This window comes from Hemicordylus capensis, chromosome 8 (assembly GCF_027244095.1).
Source record: "Hemicordylus capensis ecotype Gifberg chromosome 8, rHemCap1.1.pri, whole genome shotgun sequence".
Lineage (NCBI taxonomy): Eukaryota > Metazoa > Chordata > Lepidosauria > Squamata > Cordylidae > Hemicordylus > Hemicordylus capensis.
In genome coordinates, this window is record NC_069664.1 from 7,028,417 (window position 1) to 7,050,610 (window position 22,194).

The following is a 22,194-nucleotide window of genomic DNA, read 5'->3' on the forward strand; positions in this document are numbered from 1 at the left end:
TATTGCAAGAACACATTTACTGTTGTAAATCAATTTACAAATGAATTTCAGTTTTATACCAGTATATGTGTCATGGCTTTCCTCAGAGAACCCTGGGAAGTGTAGTTTGGCGAGGCTGCTAAGAACAGCCTCAATTATCCTCAGCCCCACTTACAAAACAATAGTTTCCACTAAGTTTCAATGGGGAAAGAGAAGGATTATAAAACCAATTAAAGTCTGTAATTTAGATAGAAGTTATATTATAGAATGCATTCCAGGAATATCCTCTGCTAACTGGGCAAAAAGGTACCTTTTAATAGTGGCTCTCTTCTATTGAGCGGGGAAGAGCAACTGTCCCTGTTCAGTCCTGCACAGAGTCCCGTCAGTAGCTGTCACGAGTGTCTCCCTTGTTTTTCTTCTTAGACTGTAGGCCCCTTTGGGACTACAAACTTTTTTCCTATTCCTTTTGCTATGTAAACCACTTTGAGAACTGCTCTGTTGAAAAGCAATATATAAATATTAACAACAGCAACAACAATAAAATCCTGGGACAGGAGTTAGACTTCTAATGCTTTCATTCATCTTGGTCCACCTGCAAGGTATGGGCTGAACTTTGGAATCCCTCAGTCCTCTCCTATGCAGGCTACTGGCAGGGAAGCTCATCAGGTAAGGAAAGAGATTGGATTACTCAAGCCTTTGGTAAGCTGGGATGAATTCCTTACCAATTAACATTTATGGGGATGAGCATAAAGTGTAGATGGGGGGCACACATGAGGGTGCAGATGTACAGCAAAGGTCCCACCTCTTATTTTATAAATGATTGACCCAGACCCAATGTATTTCATACCCACATGTCATTCGATTCCAGATGACAGACTCTCAAGTCACATCCACTCTGTACCAGAATTTTAGTCATTTTTCTTCCCTTTCCAGGTTCCTGGGAAATGGAGAGCTTCGTGGAGAAGTTTGAGCTTGGGGTACCTGTGGCTTCAACCCAGTTTCTCACTCGGAACTTCAAGGAATAGCAGCAGCAGTACTCCTCGCCATTCTGAAATGCTTTGGCTTGCTCTTTCCCCTTTGGAGCACAAGTGTGATTCCTCTCTCTTCCTTTGGCACCAGGCCCTTAATGTATCTGATGCATTTTTGCCAGTTCAGAGAGCTTCATAGTGTGTGTTTGCAATTTTACGGTCTTAGGATACCAGCCTTCTACCACCTAACTACACTTTGATCTGAAGAGGACGGTATGGGCACTTCTAGCTTTCTGGCCCCACCTGTAACACATAAGAGGCAGTAACTGCAGAACTTTTTTATGGGCCTGAGCATATATCCTGAATTATTTTCACATTCACCTGGGTGCAAAGCAACAGAAGATCAGTCATATAATCCACCTTTTGTTACCCAATGTATAACCGCTAAACCTACCAGCTAGAATTTGCAGGAATGGGTCTTTTCCTAAAATATAACTGTGCAAATTTTTCAGCAAGTCAACTTGTGTCACAAATCTTGCTCCTCACTATGCTAAAGCTACTTATGTCCGAGATACAGAGACTGTGCCTCTTGCAGATGCTTATTGCACCTGTTCCTCTCAGTGTAGGTAAATAGTGCTAACCTGCCTCAGTTGGGCTGGTTCTGAAATCAAACAGGCAGACGTGAAGAAGCCTCTAGTGCAGTCTATGGATTTTCACAATATAAGTGGCCACCAAAAAAGACAGATTGAAGCTTTTCAAATCATTTGCATTCTACCCAGCTCCAACAAAGTTTTAAACATCCCTACAGCTTTCCTATTGAAGTCCTTGTTATTGCTGAGATGCTTCATACTTACGGCACCGTTTCTGCTCTTTTACCTTTTATGGTGTTCTTTCCAACCTAAACAAACTATAGTGGTGTGGTGTGTGGTTTCCCCCCCGCCCCACTCCAGTGTGTGGTGATGTCCCCCCGCCCTTTTAAAAAATACCTGTTATGTATTGCAGCGATCACAATAATAAAATAAAATAAAAATACTAGCATTTGACTCTAGCTTTTCTGTTACATGATTGGGAAACAATCTCATTTTTCCTGGACCTGGCAGGATATTTCTATAACCTCCATCACTGCAGATATCAGGACAGATGGATTGATTACTGGAGGATTTTTAACTGTGTCATTATAAAAGACACAGTAAACAACAGACACTTCTGAACAACAGAAATGAGGCTGCAGAAACAATGATTTTTAAAAATCATTAAGATATACTGGGAATGGAAATGAACACTTCCTAAATAGGTTTTCCTTTTCCCATTTGCAGGTATCTCCTCCTAGTAATGTAGGTGCTGTTGAAATGCTTCACTTAAAAACAAAAAAATCATCACAGCTTCTCTGTCCCCATGCATCCAACAGAGAGTCCAGATGTTGTAAACTACAAGTTATTGTAGCAACACCTGGAGTACCACAGGTTGGGAACCACTGTGTTAGATGGCCTATAAGGCCCCCTCCAACTTTATGATTCTATAATCCATTCCCTGTAGCTTCAGCTGGAAAACAGTATATTGTCTAGGGCTGCTTCTTCGTCTTCCAAGACTAACTCACTATTATGGCCATAAAGATGAACTCTGTAATGCTGCTTTGGTGCCCATGTCCTGGTATCAGTACTTTGGTCACTATAAGAGGAATTGTAGCATTATCTTCAGACTGTAATCCTGAGCATACTGGTATATTTGGGAATAAGAGCCATGAGATGATGGAGGTGCAGAAATGCATTTCAGTATCTTTTAACCTTTTTGTAAATATACGCCTCAGAACTTTGATTCAGATTGAGACTGTGGTGCAGGTTGAAGGAGAGGTTAACCTCTACTACCCACTACCACCAAAGCTGCTATTTGCCCAGATCGGAAAAATATACATGTGTACAATTGTTTTTCCTGTCCAAGTAAATATCAACTGGGGGGATTCGGGGGGCGGGGGGCATGGTTGTTATTTACAAAAAGTTCAGAACAACATGAATCAATTCACACATGTCCATCACACCTGATTTGGTCCTCAGTTCATTTGAACTCAGTAGAAGTTCCACAAGTGTATAGAATCAAACTGCACCACATAAGTCCCATGTCCACCAGCCACCAGACTTGGATTTCCATTGAATTGCCCTTTCAGTTAATTATATTTAACATTTATTATTGTCTAAAACATAAATACCTGTTTTCATTGAGGCAGCTTTCTGTCCTGCTGCAGAACATGCTACGGCATGTGATGTGATGCATATCACCAAAATGAGAAGATATATATCCCTTAAGCTCTTATTCAAAAGCCTTCAGTGCCAGTTTCCAAAATGGTTTGTTATCAATAACCTTTTGTGTTGTTGGTGTAGGTCTCATAACTACCATGAGCTTAAGTGACTCTAGCAGGGCCAGAGGTAAAGCTTAAGGACTGCAAGGCCCCTGTAAATCTCTCATGTACTATTTGCCCTATTCATATGTTTTCAGCCAGGCTGCAAGACCACCAGGAAGGTGTAGGTTCTCCCAACCTGATACCCACTCATCAGGTTTCTCAGGTCCTGCAGTGGGATGAAGCATCTCTCTTGGGAACCTGTATTCTGAAAGAACATAATGCCAGGTAGATCCAGAAAGCTGTGAGGTTGCTTAGAAAAAGCAGCATCACTAATGCATAGGCATGGAGCACAGCCTGGAGTGGCAGAACCGATGCAACTATAGGCAGAGTTGGGTGAGTGCCTCTGACAACTGGTTTTTGGTTGCCATTACAAAGGCAGCATATGTCTATCATTAGGGCTGCTCACACAACCATTAATGGGGTAGGACAAGTATCCGACCCGGATTCTGGAGCTGTGCACGCTTCTGATGTTCAGTCATGGGTTAGCGAAAACCTAGGTAGTATGAAGGGGTACTGGGTAGGATGGCACGATCCTACCCTGTATTTGTACCCAGCACTTTAACAAGGTAGGAGGAAAAGCCATCCTACCCAGCTCCCATCTAACATATGAACACTCCTCCTCCTCCTCCTCCCTTTGCTAGCACGCAACCAAAACATGGGACTGCAGATTGCTCCCAGAGCTTTGCAGCTTGAGTCCAATGATGGAAGGAGGGGCAGGCTATAAATGTAATTTTAAAAATCAATAAATGCAGCTAATGGTAAACATGAATGTACTTTTTCACACAGCGTATAATTAATCTATGGAATTCTCTGCCACGGGATGTGGTGATGCCTACTCACTTGGATGGCTTTAAAAGGGGCTTAGACAAATTCATGGCGGTCAGGTCTATCCATAGCTACTAGTCTGAGGACCATAGGCCACCTCCTGTTGCAGAAGTAAGATGCCTCTAAATATCAGTTGCAGGAGAGAGGGCATGCCCTCGCCTCTTGCCTGTGGGCTTCTCAGAGGCATCTGGTGGGCCAATGTGGGAAACAGGATGCTGGTCTAGATAGGCCTTGGGCCTGATCCAGCAGGGCTGTTCTTATGTCAGTTGAATCTATAGGAGAGGCCAGTGATACTGGCTCTTCAGCCCTTGTGCAATGCAAACATGGTCTCTGTTAACATTTAGTGCCTACCAAGGTTCTGAGGAGATGCATTAAGAGAGAAGAGGATCAGCGAACAGTGCTTGATGTTGAAGTTGAGGTGGCATGATTCCGTGCATTTTTGACGCATTGTATTTATAGATCTCACGAGTGTCTGTCATGGTTCCTCTTCAGGAGTGATGAAAGCTTTGTAAGGATCCATCTCTGTCCTTTCTTGGTGAGGATTAGGGAAAGAGTTAAAAGAAGAAGAAGAAATAGTTATGGCTTGTCACACACTACAAGCAAAGAGGAAGAAAGTCCAAAACACACAACCCTACATGCGGTGTGAGTTAAAATTAGATTCAAGAGGAAATGACAGTTCAGCATGTCATGGAAGTGAGCTAAAGTGGGACCTCTCCTTTTTTTATATTTATCATTTTCAGAGGGTGTAATTGGTGTTTCAGATTAAGGCCAAAGAACCAGTAGAAATGAAAGGTCACACTTTGTTGACATCCTGCCATCAGACTATAGTCATCCTTTCCTCTCTGTCTTTAATTCCTTGTGGCCAGTATGTTTACTTTTGGGAGAAAGAGAGGGGAGAGTCGGATGTTTACCTCTCTAGGAAATTGTCACCATCATTTTTTTCTTGCTGTGCTCCTAAGTGACGTACAGAGTGTGTGTGGGGGGGGGAGCTAAGAACAGCCCACAGGGCAACTAAATTTCACTACCATTTTTGTCTTACAATTAGTTAATTTAGTTTTAATTCAAAATCTGGTGGGGTAGTGGGATTTTATACAAAAAGGCCAACATTCTTAAAAGCTATTAGCACTATTGACCCATTCTTGCTATGTCATCTCTCCCATAATTCCCTGAACAGAGTGGGGTGTGGTGTGTGTGTGCGGTATCGGAAACCAATCAGGAGAGAGCAGGTGACTGATCTGTTCATTGGGAAACATCCTTCAGAAAGAAAGAACTAAATTGTTATGGCAAAGTTCATTGTTGGCAAATGTCATAAAATTGCAAAGAACAATTCAAATCTTGCATTCTCATCACATGATGTGTCTGTTGAGGAAAAGTCACTGTTTTGTTCATTTATCATTTGCACGTTGTCCATTTTCAGTTCTCAGTTTGTTAGTTCAGTATTGAAGTAATGAGGGTTTCGGCCATGCTTGATACCTTAAGGGCCACCACACCTTTCGTGTAAGCTCTCCACTCACTTAGGTCATCAGCTAAGGCCCTGTTCTGCCTTCCTCTCCCCCCGCAATGCTTTCAGATATTAGGCTGTGGTTTGCAGGACTTATGCTCATTGGACCTATGACTTCCAGTGGAAGTCCCTGCCTGTAATATGTGTGCACTTCAAAGCACTTCCTATTCCCCCATGAGATTCCAAGCAGATGGTTTGCCTTGCTCTGTGCTCTCGATCCTTCTGCCAGCTGCCACTCTCCTGCCTGATGGTAAGTCTTTATCTAAAGTGGCAAAATTAATCCATGAAAAAGGCTCTGGACCTAAGACCAGATCTGTCTAGGTGAACAGATGATCTATCAGGAATGCACTTCCTCTCAACACCTTCCTCACCTGCTCAGGTCTTTCCAAATGATACATCTCCTCCTTTCAGCTACACATAGGTTTCACTACCATCCTCCATATTATTCAAGCTTTGGGAGCATGAGCATTCCCATACCCATGACCAGGACTTGCACAATCCTTCTCCATAACTCAGGAGAAGAGCAGAACAGGGGCATGAACTCTGACATATTGATAGGCATCAGCAAATAATTAATAATTAATAATTAATTTAACATTTATTTATGGTGTGTGTGTCTGGGGAGATGGGTATGTGTGTATATAGATACATAGAATTCTGTCTGTGGCAGCGGGCCTGCCACCAGCGGGGTCACCACACAAGAGGCGACACCAAAGGGGGTCGCCCCTTTGGGGGATAACGAGGGCGAGGGCCAGGCCATTTGGCTCAGGTTCCCTCAAGGTGTGTGAAGGTGGGTGTATCCACTGGATACACCAGGGAGACAGGGGGATATATCCACCGATTATGGGGCAGCTATTCTTCCTGTATTCTACCAAAGAAACCCACAGGGCTCTATGGGTGCCAGGAGTTGAAATCGACTTGATGGCACACTTTACCTTTTTATTCCAGTGGTGGTGGGGAATAGAAGGTTGACAGGTCAGCAGGCCATTGCAGGGGAAGGGAAGTCAGAAACTTAACTGCTGTTACCCCTTCTGGCTGTCCTGCCAGCTCTTTGACCTTGGAAAGCAATGCCAACCATCCACAGAGCCTCATCTTGCTCTTTTGTAATTCCAGTTTGGCCCAGAATAAACCTGAAATCATCCATAATCTGATTCTGGATGAAAGGGCTGATCTGGTATGTATTACAGGGACTTGGTTGAGGGAGGCTGGTGGCCTAGTCTGGTCCCAGCTTCTCCCTGCAGGGTACTCTGTTGAGGAGCAAGGGAGGGGACATGGTGGGGACATGGAGTGGCTGTGATCTATAAGAAATATATCTCCCTTGCCAGGATCCCTATCGAAGTGTCTCACCATATTGAATGTGTGTACCTAAGTTTTAGGCCAGGGATAGTGGGACTTTTGTTGGTATACCGATCACCCCACTTCTCAACGAGTCCATAACTGAGCTGACGGACTTGGTCTCAGGCTTGGCGTTGGAGTCTCCCAGGCTTTTGGTGCTCCGGGACGTCAGTGTTAACTTTGGGACCAATCTGTCCAGGGCGGCTCAGGAGTTCATAGCGGCCATGACAACTATGGGCCTCTCCCAAGTGGTCTCAGGACTGACACATATTGCTGGTCACATGCTTGATCTGGTATTTCACTCTGATCAGGGTGGTGTTCCATGGTTGGGGACTCAGGTGATTTCCCCATTGTCATGGATGGACCACCATCTGATTAAAGTTGGACTCACTACCATGTCCCAACTCCACTGGGGTGGAGAACCCATTAGGATGGTCTGCCTGAGAAGGTTGCTGGATCCAATAGGATTCCAAGAAGCCTTGGAGGGATTTAGTGTTGGCTCTGCTGGTGACCCTATTGACACTCTGGTGGAGAACTGGAATAGTCAACTCACAAGGGCAGTGGACATGATCACTCCCATGCGTCCTCTCTGACCAGTTTCAAAACTGGCCCCTTGGTATTTGGAAGAACTATGGGGGCTGAAGTGGCAATGTAGACGACTAGAGTGCAAATGGAGAAAGACTCGATTCAAATCTGACCTATTATTACATAGAGAGCATTTGAAGATCTATACTCAGGTGATACGTGTGACAAAGAAGTGATTCTGTTCCTCCCATATTGTGTCTGCAAGTTCACATCCGGCAGCGTTGTTCAGGGTCAAGAAGGGGCTAATGTGCACCCCATCCTCCTTGAGTCAGTATTTGGAACTAACAATTACTCACTGTGACCTTTTTAATGAGCTTTTTGTGGACAAAATCTCTCGTATTCAGGCCGACTTAGATTCAAACTCCACAATTGTTACAGAGTCTGATGCTGAGGTGTCCAGCAGCTCCTCTTATGTGATGACCCTGGATGACCCTGGATCAGTTTTAGTTCGTGACCCCTGAGGATGTGGACAAGTTGCTTGGAATGGTGCGACCTACTACCTGCCCTCTTGATCCTTGCCTGACATGGCTTATAATATCTGGCAAGAAGGCTGTTGTAGAGGGCTTGGTAGAGATAATAAATGCTTCTCTGAGGGATGGCAGGATGCCTCCTTGTCTTCTTAAGGAGGCAATCATTAGACTACTTCTGAAGAAGCTTTGCAGGGGTTCCACTCCTACCTCATGGGCAGATTCCAGATGGTTTCTTTTGGAGACTGTTGTTCTTCAAAATCTGAACTTGCGTATTGTGTCCCGCAGGGCTCCATATTGTCACCCTTGCTGTTTAACATCTACATGACACTGCTGGAATTGATCATCAGGAGATTTGGTGCAGAGTGTTATCAGTATGCTGATGACACCCAAATCTATTTCTCCATGTCAGCATCATCGGGAGAAGGCATAACCTCCCTAAATACCTGCCTGGAGGCAGTAATGGGCTGGATGAGGGATGAAAAACTGAAACTGAATCCAGATAAGATGGAGGTACCTGTCGTAAACCTGTCAGGTGAATCAAGAGCTATATATCAGCAGACAGAGCTTGCAGCAGGCAAAGGGTCAAAAGGGGAATGTCAGAGCCAAACAGTAAGCAATGTCCAAACCACAGCCAGTCTGAGTTGTTACAATATCCAGTCAGTCAAGCCAAGTCCAAATCAAATTCCACAAACAGAGTCCAAACGGTCCGGAGTCAAAGCACAGTCAAACAAGCAGGAACACAGCTGGGTAGCTCATCAAAGTACAGCATTGCTACCAGCAATGCAACTGCAGCGAAGCCGTCTTAAATAGGCTGAAGCCATGTGCTCTCAATCATGGGTCCCTGATTGAGCAGCTCTCCTTGTTAGTCAAGCCGTTCTGCGCGTGCGTCTATCTCCTCCTGTCTCTGACTGACACCTCTCTACAGCTGAGATCGGCTGCGCCTCCTCCACAGGAGTTGTCATATTAGGCTTTGTTTCTTTTTCAACATACCGTGAGTCGGTCCCACTTGCCTCTGCAACTTCTTGCCTTTGAAGTAGCTGCACTCCCTCCTCCACTGTCACACTGCCTGCCTCCTCCTCATCCTCAGAGTCCAACAGCATGCCCATAACAGTACCTATTGTGTGGGTTTGGAACTCAGGAGATGGTTTTGATCTGCTGGTTCTGGATGGGGTCACACTCCCCTGGAAGGAACAGGTACGCAGTCTGGGGGTGCTTCTGGATCCAAACCTCCCCTTGGTGTCCCAGGTTGAGGCAGTGGCCGGAGGTGCCTTCTATCAGCTTCGGCTGATACACCAGCTGCGTCCATTTCTTCAGATGAACGACCTCAAAACGGTGGTACATCTGCTGGTAACCTATAGGCTGGATTACTACAATGCGCTCTATGTGGGGCTGCCTTTGTATGTAGTCCAGAAACTGCAGTTGGTCCAGAATGCAGTGGCCAGGTTGGTCTCTGGGTCATCTGGGAGAGACCATATTACTCCTGTGTTGAAAGAACCACGCTGGCTGCTGATACATTTCTGGGCAAAATACAAGGTGCTGGTTATTACCTATAAAGCCCTAAACAGCTTAGGCCCTGGCTGGGTATTTAAGAGAACATCTTCTTCACTGTGAGCCCCACGGCCTGCTAAGATCATCTGGAGAGGTTCACCTGCGGCTGCCACCAACTCATCTGGCAGCTACTCAGGAACAGGCCTTCTCCATTGCTGCCCCTGGACTTTGGAATGCACTCCCTGTTGAAATAAGAGCCTCCCCATCTCTGGCAACTTTTAAAAAGGCACTGAAGACACATTTATTCACTCAGGCTTTTAACTGGATTTATAGTTATAAAATTTTAATACTGGGTTTTAAATGTTTTTCATGTTTAAATTATTTTAATTGATTTGATGTTTTAAATGTTTTTAATTGTAAACCCCCCAGAGACATACATTCTTCATGGTGCAGGATGTAAGAAAGATTTCAATGGATTCTGTGATGTGTGTTGTTTAATTAAAAATACTGACTGACATCCTGACGGTGGACTTTCACTGGGACGTTGCACTAGTGCAAGGCTGCTACACTAGCTACTTACACTAATTCTGAAACATGCATTCCAGTTCCAGACCAGTTAACACAAGCATATTTCCACTTTTGCAACTGTGGTGCAACCTGTGGCATCCCTTGTGTGCTTTAAAGGGAGCTTTCAAAAAATTCCTGGTTTTTAGTGCAACTACGCAATCCTATTGCTCTCATGCACTTCTGTTGCCCAAGTGCACCATTAGTCAAGAAGCTGGCCCTACTTTTCTATTTAAAGAAACATCCAGAGACTAAGATCCAAAAATATGCATAGAAACAGCCAACACAATAAAACAATAATCAAAGTAAACCAAAAACAGAGAGAATAACACTAGAGAAGACCAAAGGGAATTAAAACCCATACACAGAGCATATAAAACTAATCCTCTCCTTGAAATGCCCTCTAAAACAAACAAGTTTTATCAGAAGGTCAGAAGGGAAGGGATAAAACAGGGCGAGGAATTCCAAAGCCTGGGTGCAACAGCCAAGGAGGAATCTTTGAGGTCCCTTGACCTCCAGACAGGGGAGAATACGAGACTGAGGAGAAGCACCTGGTGGTGGTCTCCCCCACTTCTGCCCTGAGGCCAAAAAGAAGAAAGCTTTCTCCAAAAACCGCCTAGTGATCTGGTTATGCAGGTGATCTGGTTCTGCATCTCTCCACCTCAGTTCCCCATCTGTAAACTGGGACTAAAAGTGCTTTACAAAATTACGATGCAAACAAATAACAGTATTTGTCTGTATCTCATCTAATTTAGAAGTGGGGCTGAAGAGGCACATGGTAAAAACAGATTTTAGAGTCTCGTCCTAGAGAATCCTTTCATTTCCATGTCTTTGAAAAAGACAACACTGTTTCTTTTTTTTTTCCTTGGGGGGGGGTGTGAGTTATGCTGCCATACCCAGTTTTACCCAAGTTTTTATATCACGGCCAATATTGCTAAAAGGAGCACATATATTATTTGCACCATTTTGCTTATGGAACTGTTGAAAGAGAGTGTAGTAAAACTCAAATAATGAGTATAAAGAGATCTGAAATGTGCATTTGGTTGAGCACACACATTTTTATTAATATACATTGCATAGTAAGAATATTGACCTGATGATCATAACCACAAACTCTCACTTGGATGTTTGCAAGATCTGCATTGTATGGAAAATATTAATTGTTGGTTTTGTTTGCTTAATGAACATGGGTTTTTTAAAAAAAAAATAGTCATGTACAGTCATCCACTAGTCCAGCCCCCTTCTGCTCTCTTTCATTTGCTAACAATCAGAGTCAGAGAAGAAGAAAAAAAGAGAAGCTAACTCTCTCTGTGGCCAAATGTAGAAAGTTTTGTTTCTAAATCAGTCAGTGATGGAAAGGAAATACGTCACGTCCTGGAGGAAGAGGCTAGACTTCAGCAGACAAGCTTTCAGCAAAATGCTGCAATGGAACAGTCCAGCCTTGAAATAGATTTCAACTTATTCCCTCCAGAATATTTACTTCTATCTCTGAGTACTTATCATTTTTAGCATCCAGAGGAAGTATGATTGGTATTTGTTAGTCTGTGTTTCCATTGCAGCGGTTTTTTGCAATGGAATGAGAAAGAGAATAAGAAAATAGCTCATAGTAAATCACCTTATGAATGTATTGCCAGTTACTTCGGAATCAATTACTTAGAAATCAAATTTGAGAGAGAGAGAGAGAGAGACTTCCACTGGTGGTGGCAAACTTTGGAAACATTTCCTTTGAATTCCATAAGCTTATGGAAGTCATGTGCTGCCCTGTTTCTGATGTTGTATTGAGAGACAACAGAAACATTGTGGGAGAAGTTCTCCAGCAGAACTTCCATGTACCTGATGCATTTGTGCTGACTGTGTAGATTCTCTCATATTTACCATATTGCTGACCATAAGGCAACGGGTTCAATAGAAGAAACCCTGATAACTGCTGAAATTCTCATGAATGTTCTCTCTGCTGCCAGGTTTCCTCTTTGGCTGGATAATCCAGGAATCTGTCTAGTCTAGCATCCAAAACAATGATGTTCCTGGGAGTATAAAAGGCATAACTGAGCCCATAGTGCTCCATACTTTGATTGCGTTGGCTGAAAGGTGGTATTAGGGACCTGTTGGGGCTGCTGCACAACATGATAGGCAGCCCCGACCAGTACAGCATGACAGAGCAGCTGCAGAAGGACTGAAAACAGCTTCTGGGTCATTTCTTTCCAATGGAAGTAGCACAGCACAACTGCTCGGAAGCTGTTTAAGTCATTCTCGACTTAAATATCCTCCAGTGCATTTAATTGAACGGATATACGGTAATAATTCTCTGAAATATTATCTCCCATTCTAAACAATGCAGAGAATATTCTTTTACAATATTTTTTGCAGTAGCCCAGGCAGGTCTTTACCATTGACACTCCACTGCAGAATGTCAGCCACTGTTTTCAGTAGTTACTGAACTTAATTGTTGGCTAGGTTGCAGCTGCAGTTTTCAGGAGGAAGATAAGACAGGACTGCAGTCTATCTCTTTCTCACCATCAGGAGTGGTAGTGTCAGAAGTAAGAGCCAGCCTGTTCCTCCTGGTTTGTTTCTCTAGCTATTCTCCCCATCCCTGATTTGAAAGAGATCCACAGATAGAATGTCTGGTATTTTTAGGGAGAAGAATGTCACCAGTAATATAATTGCTGTAAGAATGTTAGGGTTTATTTTAACACTGCTTTTATGATTTCCACTTCTACTGGGAAATTTAAGGTAGAAGCATGTCCTCCCAACTACCTCTTGTGCACAAAAATTGCTTTGCAAATGTTGCAGCCCTGGCTGTTTGACAACTCCTGTGTGCCTGAAGTTCTCATATAGGAGAAACAAATCTTGAGGCCCAATATACAAAAGGGAACCTTGAATCCAAGTATTTGCAGCCACAATAGAACCTGTGATCTTTAGCAACTCCTTCAAAACTAAGAGTCCTGTGACACCTTGAAGACCAATAAATGTACTGTGACATTAGCTTTTGTAGACTAGAACCCACTTCATCAGTCCACAAAAGCTTCTGCCACAATAAAACTATTAGTCATAAAGGTGTTTGCTGTAACACACTCACACAGCTTCCCTTCTTTCACAGCTGTATCACTTGAGCCAGTGCTACGGATCTCCTTTTCATTTGATCACCTCGTATTGTAAGTAGGACATAAATAGTAAACTACCATGAGTATACAGAGAGGTTGGAGTAGATTTTTTAAGTAAAATAAATTGGCTGACATCCTGACTAACAATGCACTTGCAGAAGGATGTCGCACTAGCACAAAGGTGTCATGCTAGCTCCTTGTGCAAGTCTAGAGCTTGTGTTCCAGACAAAACATTTAAAAACATTAAAGCATGCTTGTGCAACAGTTGCCCAATCCGCAGGATGCCTCATTTGTGTTTAAAGGGAACCTTTGCACAAGAGTGCTATGGTGCAATTCCACAAATCCCTGTTTTCCGCACAACTATGCAAACTTCTTGCACTCGTGCAACTTGTCTCATTATGTGAGCATTTTGTTAGGATGTCAACCACTGATCCTTGGGAAGTGAAGTAGCTGTAGTAAAAAAGCTGCAGTGTGATCATGTAGCTGAACCAGGTACTAGGGAACACCAACAGGAAGAGGCATTGCCCTCTTCCCCCAGCTGAGGGCTTCCCAGGTGCACCTAGTTGAACACGGTGTGAAGCAGGATGCAGGACTAGATGGGTTTTGGCCTGATCCAGCAGAACTCTTTCTTGTTTTCTTATTGTCTTGGCTTTTGCTCCAGACCATGTTTGTTTTGTTGGGGAAGAGCTCATAGCTCAAAAGTAGCAGAACCCATGTTTTACTTGCAGAGCCGTCACCCCCACCCCCCTTCCCCCCCCACCCCGTCCATTCACCAGCATCTCTGTTTAAACGATCTTAGGCAGCTGGATTGAGAAAGGCCTCTGAGTTAGGGCTGTGCACGGACTGGTTGGGGCAATTTGGTCCTAATTCAAACCGAATTGGGTCCAAACCACAGGTATTCGAACCAGTTCGGTCTAACCTATTGGCTGGGCCACTCAGTTCAACAAGTCAGCTTGAAGCGGTTTGCAGTCAAACTGGTCCAGTTCGCTATCGAACTGGTTCTGCACATCCCTACTCTAAGTCCTTGGAAAGTTGCTGCCATTTGCGATAGAAAGTATTTCATTCTTTATACATGAAAAGGCCGCACATATTAACCACACATGTGGTCCTTTCATGTCTAGTTGAGTGCTGTGTTTTTCTGTGTAACTCAGTACTCCGGAATAGTTTGACATAGTCCTAATTAGGAGGCAAAGGAGAAGTTGGCTGCAAGCGGCACAGTGCATCGTGTCAGACTAATTCTTTTCCAGATGTAGCTTGCACATCCATGTCAGGTCAGAATTAACTAATCCAGCCCTCTTAGTCATAAGGGAGAGGCTAGCCATGTCACCCTGGTAACAGCTTCTGGGCAAACAGCTTACTACCTTGCAGGGCATATAATTCAATGGTCAGTGCCATAGCTTGGAGCTGCTTACTTCTGGTGACTGGAATCCCACCACCATCACCATCCTGCCGCCTCCTCCTGCATTTGCCTATCTGCTCGAAGACAGGAAGCTCTGGAGGGAAGGGAATGACTTCTGTTGTATTTATTTATGTGTTCCATTTAGAACCCACTTGATATTATTTCAAGGAACTCAAGGCATCAGACGTCGTGTTTTCAGGCAGTTTCCCATCCAGTCTCAGATCTGTTTAGCTTCGGCAGAGTTTCTGCATCATGTGTAGACATATTTTCACCCACTGCATGATTCTGTATGAGGTCTCTCTCATAATGATAATAATCATTCTCACTGGAAAGGAAAGAGAGAGAGAAAGAACCAGGTTCCTCTTGCCTGACTTTACTGGGGCAAGGAAGTGGTTACAGAGGATGGCTGGTTTGCAAGTGGTTTCCGCAGGGCACTGCATAGATGGTTGCTGGTAACTGAGTTGTGGAAGGGAAAAAGAGAGAAAGCAAAAATTCCCCTAAGTTCACCAGCCCTTGCCTCCTATGACCCTGTTCCTCAGTCGTCAATGTAAGTACAGTATATTCTTATATAGAAATCTTATGTACCTTCTTTCCACTTTTCCAAGCAGAGAAGAGTTCCAGGGGTGCAGTCAGAGGTGTAGCTATAATTGAGCAGGTGGGTTCAAAGAACCTGCCCCCCCCACCTCCTGAGGGCCCCCCAGGTCCATCCCTCCCTATTATCTCCCTTACTCCAAGGGGCCGTCAGGGAAAGGGGTGAACACGGGCCCCCTCTCCCCTAGCTACGCCCCTGAGTGCAGTGCTGAAAACCGTTTGGCATCCTCTGGAGGACAGGCCATTGGAGGCTCACAGCGTCTTTGTAATATTTGGTTTGTTTACAAATATACAAGTTGAGCTTGACAGAGTTGAAACAGCAGAGCACTCCTAAAAGTTCTCCTTCAAGATACATCAGATTACAGAGAGCAGCCCTCCAGCCCAAGATGCTTCAGCTTTCCCCATTCCAGTCTCTCAAAAACTCCGCCTGTTTCTCTCTGTGTCTCATCAAGAGGCTTCTGTTTCTTTTCCTTGACCACGGCCCTAGCTGTGAGAGAGAGGAGGATGTCACATCAGTCCCAGCCATCAAGTGGAAGGGATTCCTTGCCATCTTACAAGACTCTTGGTGGCTTCCCCTGTCTGGGTACTTCAGGAATATTAATTCCCCCCTTTCAGAAACATCCTCTGGACTCCTGGAACATTAGCCAGTGATCTAAGAAAAGAATTGGCCAGCTAGCGTTCATGACTGCAAACTCATGGCAACAAGAAGAGTCCTGCTGAATCTGGCTAGAGGTCCAGCAAGTCTAGCATCCAGGTTTCCACAGTAGCCGAGGGCAATAGCCCTTTCACGCTGTTGCCCCTCAACAACTGCTGTGAAGTGGCATACTGCCTGCCAGATGGCAGTTCCACAGAGCCAACTGGGCTAATCACCATTGATAGACTTATCCTCAGATCAGCAATGCATACTCACCCAGTGACAATATCACTATTTTTCATTATTTTTATTTTATTTTATTTTATATCCCGCTCTTCCTGCAAGGAGCCCAGAGTGGTGTACTGCATACTTAAGTTTCTCCTCACAACAACCCTGTGAGGTAGGTCAGGCTGAGAGAGAAGTGACTGGCCCAGAGTCACCCAGCAAGTCTCATGGCTGAATGGGAATTTGAACTCAGATCTCCCTGACCCTAGTCCAGCACTCTTTCCATATATATTCCCTGTTGCCCATTACAAGCAGGGTGAGGACAGCATCTCATGAACAAGCAAACACATCTGCAGCCAGCAGGTGGGTTTCAGCCTCTGCTCTCGCATCAGCTACAAAGCCTTTCATAAAAGGTCACCCATTCTTCTGATTCCAGGCACCAATGTTTCATAATACCTTAACACTGCAAGGATCAAAGCATGCTTAAATGTCCTTGGCTCTAATCTTCTGCACCAAGGCCAATACCTCCTAGAGTCCAGATTACCACAAGCAAGAGGGCAACATTGAGAAAGGTGTACTGTGTTAGAAATTCACATAGGGCAATAAATTCACTCAAGTAAAACAGAGCTCCTGAGGCATCACTTTTTCATTGTTAACTCTAAGCAAAATTAAAATTGAAGTTTTTCACACAATGCTTAATATAGCATTATAGTATCCAGCAAGGCCCTTCCCCATGATTAAGATCATTGCCTACAATTAACTATGCAAAAGAGTGCTTGCTTGCAAATCAACCCCATTCGGGTTAAGTGCTTTCCAGTCAGATCTGGTCCCATATCATGAGGTGACTTGAGACAGTTGCTTCAGGTGGCAGATTACCAGTGGGTAGCAGCTGCTGCAACTGCCCCAGCGGCTGCCCTCCACTTCCTCACCTCCCTCCTCCTCATTGGCCACCGCTGCCTAGCTTGACTGTAGCATACCATGAACTGTCCACCTTCCATGCTCACTGCCTTTGGAAAGGGAGAAGACCGAGTGGACGTGTAGTGGCCTAGAGGGTATCTTTTGGGGGTGCTTTTCTAGAGAGGAGAGTAGTGGGCTGGAGTGTCTCCTGGTGGATGCTTTTTCTGCGCTGTACCACTTTTTCTGGACTGCAGGTAGAGGAGTTACATACTTGAATGCTCTATGGAAAATAGCATATGATACGCTATGGGAAGAGAGCTGGTCTTGTGGTAGCAAGCATGACTTGTCCCCTTAAGCTAAGCAGGATCTGCCCTGGTTGCATACAAAAGGGAGACTAGAAGTGTGAGCACTATAAGATATTCCCCTTAGGGGATGGAGCCGCTCTGGGAAGAGCATCTAGGCTCCAAATTCCTTTCCTGGCAGCATCTCCAAGACAGGGCTGAGAGAGATTCCTGCCTACAGCCTTGGAGAAGCCACTGCCAGTCTGTGTAGACAATACTGAGCGAGATGGACCTATGGTCTGACTCCGTATATGGCAGCTTCCTATGTTCCTATGATATATTTGGTCGGTGCTGGCAGCACAGTTCAAATACACATTACATCTGTCTCTGATTGATTTTAGCTGATGTTCCTAACCCCGACAAGCAGGGTTGGCTCTCCTATGGGCCCCCTCCTGTGTGGGTGACCCCTAGCTTACTTGGATCTACTGTTGCCTATTACAAACAGGGCGAGCTGTGCCATGAACAAGCAAGCACATCTACAGCCAACAAGTGGGCTTCAGCCTCTGCTCTCCCATCAGCTACAAAGTCATCTTAAAAAAAAACTTTATGGGCCCCCTCCTATGTGGGTGGTCTTAGCCTCTCTTGATGTTGTGGAGTGTAGTTTTCCCCACACTCCACCCACCCATCCATCGCTTCCTTCTCTCCTCCAGGCACCCTTCCCATGTATTTTTCTCCCAGAAACCCTTCCATCATTGCATGAAAGTGGACTGCAGCCTGAACACTCCAGGGATGGGCAGTGGCCCCTCTGATGGCCCTGGGCCCTTAGCAACTGCCTGAGAGTGTCAGATTCTGACACCAGCCCTGCTGACAAGGCCTCCGTAACTCTTCCTTTCCACTGAAGCTGAGATTCTTGGCAAACCCAGTCAGCAGGGCTTGGCTACTCTGATGTTTGCATCCCAGTTATGATGTCCACATTTCCAAGTCCTCCAAACACAGGTTTTAGACAAAGACAAAAAGAAAGAATATAAGCAATGTGGCATATTAAGATAGCTGTCACAGGACTTTTTAAAGATTTTACAAGAAAGAAAAAAGGCATGTAACCAAAGGCAGTTCTCAGGAGGTATTTCGTTTGAAACTGGGCAATAGTTCAGGGGAAGCCTGTGTGAAATCAGATGCCGAAATCAGCAGGGTAATAATTATCTGTTTTAACAACTACCGAAATAATTACCATCATGAACATCTCAACAAACGGCTCAAGGGCAAGCAGGCAGGTGGCCTCAGATACCTTCCCTTGCAGAGCAATGGGAGCTCACTCTCCTCCTCCCGTGCGTGACTGCCTGTCCTTTCCCTGCGGCAGGGGCTCCTTTGCCTGCCTGGTCCCAAGTGACTGGGGTGGGGGCCGTGTGGGAGTGCTGCTCAGGCTTGCATAAAAAGAGAGGGCAGCCTCAGGAGGAGCACAGCGAAGCAAGCAAACCCAGCCGTGCAGTTCAGCCCCTGCGAATGATACTGGGGGGAGAACAGGGATCGTTTTAAGACCACCAGCGGCATCCCCGGAAAGTCGTTCAGTGCCCGATAGAACTTTCAAGGCACAAAACAAGCAAGGTCACAAACACTGACTAGATGATGCAGGAGCCGGGCATACTCTCTGACAGAACGAATCCGAGCCCAAAGGGAGATGATGATGATGATGATGATGATGATGATGATATATTCTGTGATGATATCTATAATAACAGCAACAACATTGACAATAAAATCCAGCCATCCCAGGTCCTTGGGAAGGACTTGATGTCTGGATAAAACAAACCAGTCAATAACATCTGTCTGACTGTGTAAACAAGAAATAATAATAATAATTAATTAATTAATTAATAACAACAACAATGCTGAATTGGATGCACTGGATCAGAAAACCAAGAAAATAATGAACATCAATCATGCCCTGCACCCAAGAAGGGATGTTGATAGGCTGTACCTGCCAAGAAATAAAGATGGACGTGGAATGTTGCAAGTCAGACAGTCTGTTGAAGAAGAAAAACAAGCATTGGCGGAACACATGGATGAAAGCCAAGAAAAAATGCTACAGGAAGTGAGTAAGACAGGACTGTTGAAAATAAAGGAATCAAAGGACAAATACAAAAAACAATGGATGAGGAATTGACGAGAAAAATGGCACAACAAACCATTGCACAATCAGTTCTTTAATGACATACAATCAAAAGTCAACAATAGCACAACATGGCAGTGGTTAAGGAAGGGGAAACTGAAGAAAGAAATGGAAGGTCTCATTTTGGCAGCCCAGGAACAATCATTACGAACAAATGTTATAAAAGCAAAAATTGATAAGACCCAGAAAGACAGTGAAACTCTTCTCAAGATCAGTGAGAAGAACTTTGGGGCTAACTGCAGGGAGAGTGGGCTTAGCCCACTCTCCCTGCAGCCGAGCAGCCGCTCAGAGCTGGACAACCAGATCGGCCACCCACACAACTGCTGGCTCTGTCATGGAGCCGGCAGGGGCAGCGGGGATCGGGGACCGTGCAGCCCCCGGAAGTTCCAGCATGCCCCATGCAAGTTCATGGGGCATTCTGGAGAGACCCCCGAGGCCGGGAGGCTGCCTGCAAAAAGATGAGGTTAACAGAGCACTCGCTCCGTTAACCTCATCTTAGGGGAGGGGTAGTTAGGCGGGCTAGCCACCTTGGGAGCACCGGGCTCGCCTTCGAGCCCGGTGGTTCCCACAATCCCTGGAAAGTGGGCTAAGCTCCCGTAGCCTGCTTTCCAGTGATCATAAAAATAGCTTCAGTAAGTGTTGCAAGGAAGCAGATGAGACAGTTGAGCACCTTGTATGTTGTTGTAAGAAAATCGTGCAGACTGATTATAAGGAAAGACACAATAAAGTTGCTGCGATGATCCACTGGAACTTTTGCAAGAATTACAAATTGCCAGCAAGCAAGAATCGGTGGAATCATCCAATTGAGAAGGTCACAGAAAATGAGGAGGCAAAAATCCTTTGGGATTTTCAAATACAAACTGATAGGCATTTAGCACACAATATGCCAGATCTGACAGTCATCAAGAAGAATTGGGTTCTGATAATTGATATTGCAATCCCAGGGGACAGATGAGTCGGTGAAAAACAAGTGGAGAAAATAACTAAATACAAGGACCTTCCTATTGAAATTGAGCGGCTCTGGAAAAAGAAAACAGTAGTGGTGCCAATTGTTGTTGGTGCCCTTGGTGCAGTACCAAAAGAACTTGAACACCATCTTGACACCTTGGGCATTGATAAAATTACAACACATCAGCTACAGAAGGCCAAACTACTCAGGACAGCACAAATACTACAACATTATCTTTAATGTTTCTTTAGTTATCCTAGACCCTTGGAAAGAGCCCAATAATTAAAGTACCAAATCCAATTAATAATATATGGTAGACTGTGTGTAAATAGCATAATAATAATAATAATAATAAGTAGTAGTAGTAGTAGTAGTAGAATTAATATAACTGTAGTCGAGAAGAAAGAAAAACAAGTTAAAATAATCAACATAGCAATACCAGGGGATAGCAGAACAGAAGAAAAAGAAATAGAAAAAAATCACAAAATACAAAGATCTACAAATTGAAATTGAAAGGCTGTGGCAGAAAAATAATCCCAGTGGTAATTGGCGCCCTGGGTGCGGTCCCAAAAGACCTCGAAGAGCACCTCCACACCATAGGGGCCACAGAAATCGCCATTAGCCAATTACAAAAAGCAGCTTTACTGGGAACAGCCTATATTCTGCAATGATATCTATAATAATAACAGCAACAACATTGATAATAAAATTCAGCCATCCCAGGTCCCTGGGAAGGACTTGTCTGGATAAAACAAACCAGTCAATAACACCTGTCTGACTGTGTGAATAAATAATAATAAATACCACCTTTCCCCTAAAACATTCTCAAAGCTGTTTACATAGGGGGAAACAATAAGAAGATGATTAGCTGTCCTCAAAGGGCTAAGAATCTAAATGAAATGTGAGCTAGACACCAGCAACAGCCAGGGGGGAACACTGGGCTGGGGCTGAATAGGGCTGTACTGCTCTTCCCTGCTAAATACAAGAGAATCACAACTAAATTATAAGAGAATTGCCACTTTTAAAGCTGTCTCTCTGCCCAGTTAACAGGGGTTAGCATATTATAGTTAATATTGCATCATCATTCTGAATACAAGGTTTGCATTTCCCCCAAAATGGAGCGTTGGGACTATTCTGTAGTAGAAGAAGTCAAAGGCTTTCTGTTCCAGGGATGCAAGGGTAACCTTGGCACATGATGACTTGAAAAAAACAATGTGGTGAGCAAAGGGGAATATGCAGAACTACAAAAGGCACAGAAAGCCAAGAACCCTTTGGCTGCAGGGTTTCCGCATATTCCTCCAACCTTTTTCCTGAAAGCATGATGACAAGACACCTGGCTTTTATAAATGAAACTTTGGGGGCAGGGGGCGGACATTCCCCTCACACTTTATCACTTTATTTATTATAGTTTTAACACACATACTCACATAAAAACTATAATCAGCATGAAAAAAAGATCAATACAAAATATAAGAAAAAAGATGCTTCCACACAATAAAACAAGTAAGAAAGATAATCAGCAATTAACTCCAGAGTTGTCATGGACCAGATGAATCTAATAACAATCTTAAAAGTTTATGTACAAAGGGAAATTGAAAGAGATGTAATTAACCGTATAACCATAAATATTATAACATTGTCAGTGATCAGTAAACATAAAACAAAGTTTGGATGACTTTGCAGTGTGTGGATCTGGATTATCTACAAGAGTTACAAACTAGAACCAAACTTCGATTACATTCCAGTTCTCTAGTTTATACTCCAATCATCTGTCCTGTGCAGCTGATTGGAGCTATGTGAAGAGCTTGACAAAAGAAGTCTGCACTGGGCTCCAGTCTGC

The 22,194-nt window shown here is 44.2% G+C and overlaps 1 protein-coding gene across 15 annotated transcripts in view; it reads left to right on the forward strand.

The window, feature by feature from the left end:
* PEBP4 (phosphatidylethanolamine binding protein 4) overlaps positions 1-22,194 on the forward strand; it is a 404,209-nt gene that overhangs the window by 312,833 nt on the left and 69,182 nt on the right. For 10 of the 15 annotated variants that reach the window (XR_008311022.1, XR_008311023.1, XR_008311020.1 and 7 more), the window contains one exon: positions 13,208-13,262. The exons of 3 other annotated variants lie outside the window; for them this stretch is intronic. Coding sequence is in view for 2 of the 12 variants with exons in the window: in XM_053269485.1 (XP_053125460.1) it covers positions 913-1,004 (92 nt within the window). In the remaining 10 variants the exon portion in view is untranslated. Of the gene's footprint in view, positions 1-912; positions 1,983-13,207; positions 13,263-22,194 lie in introns of those variants that run through there. 2 more of the 15 variants (XM_053269485.1, XM_053269486.1) reach the window with 1 other exon arrangement.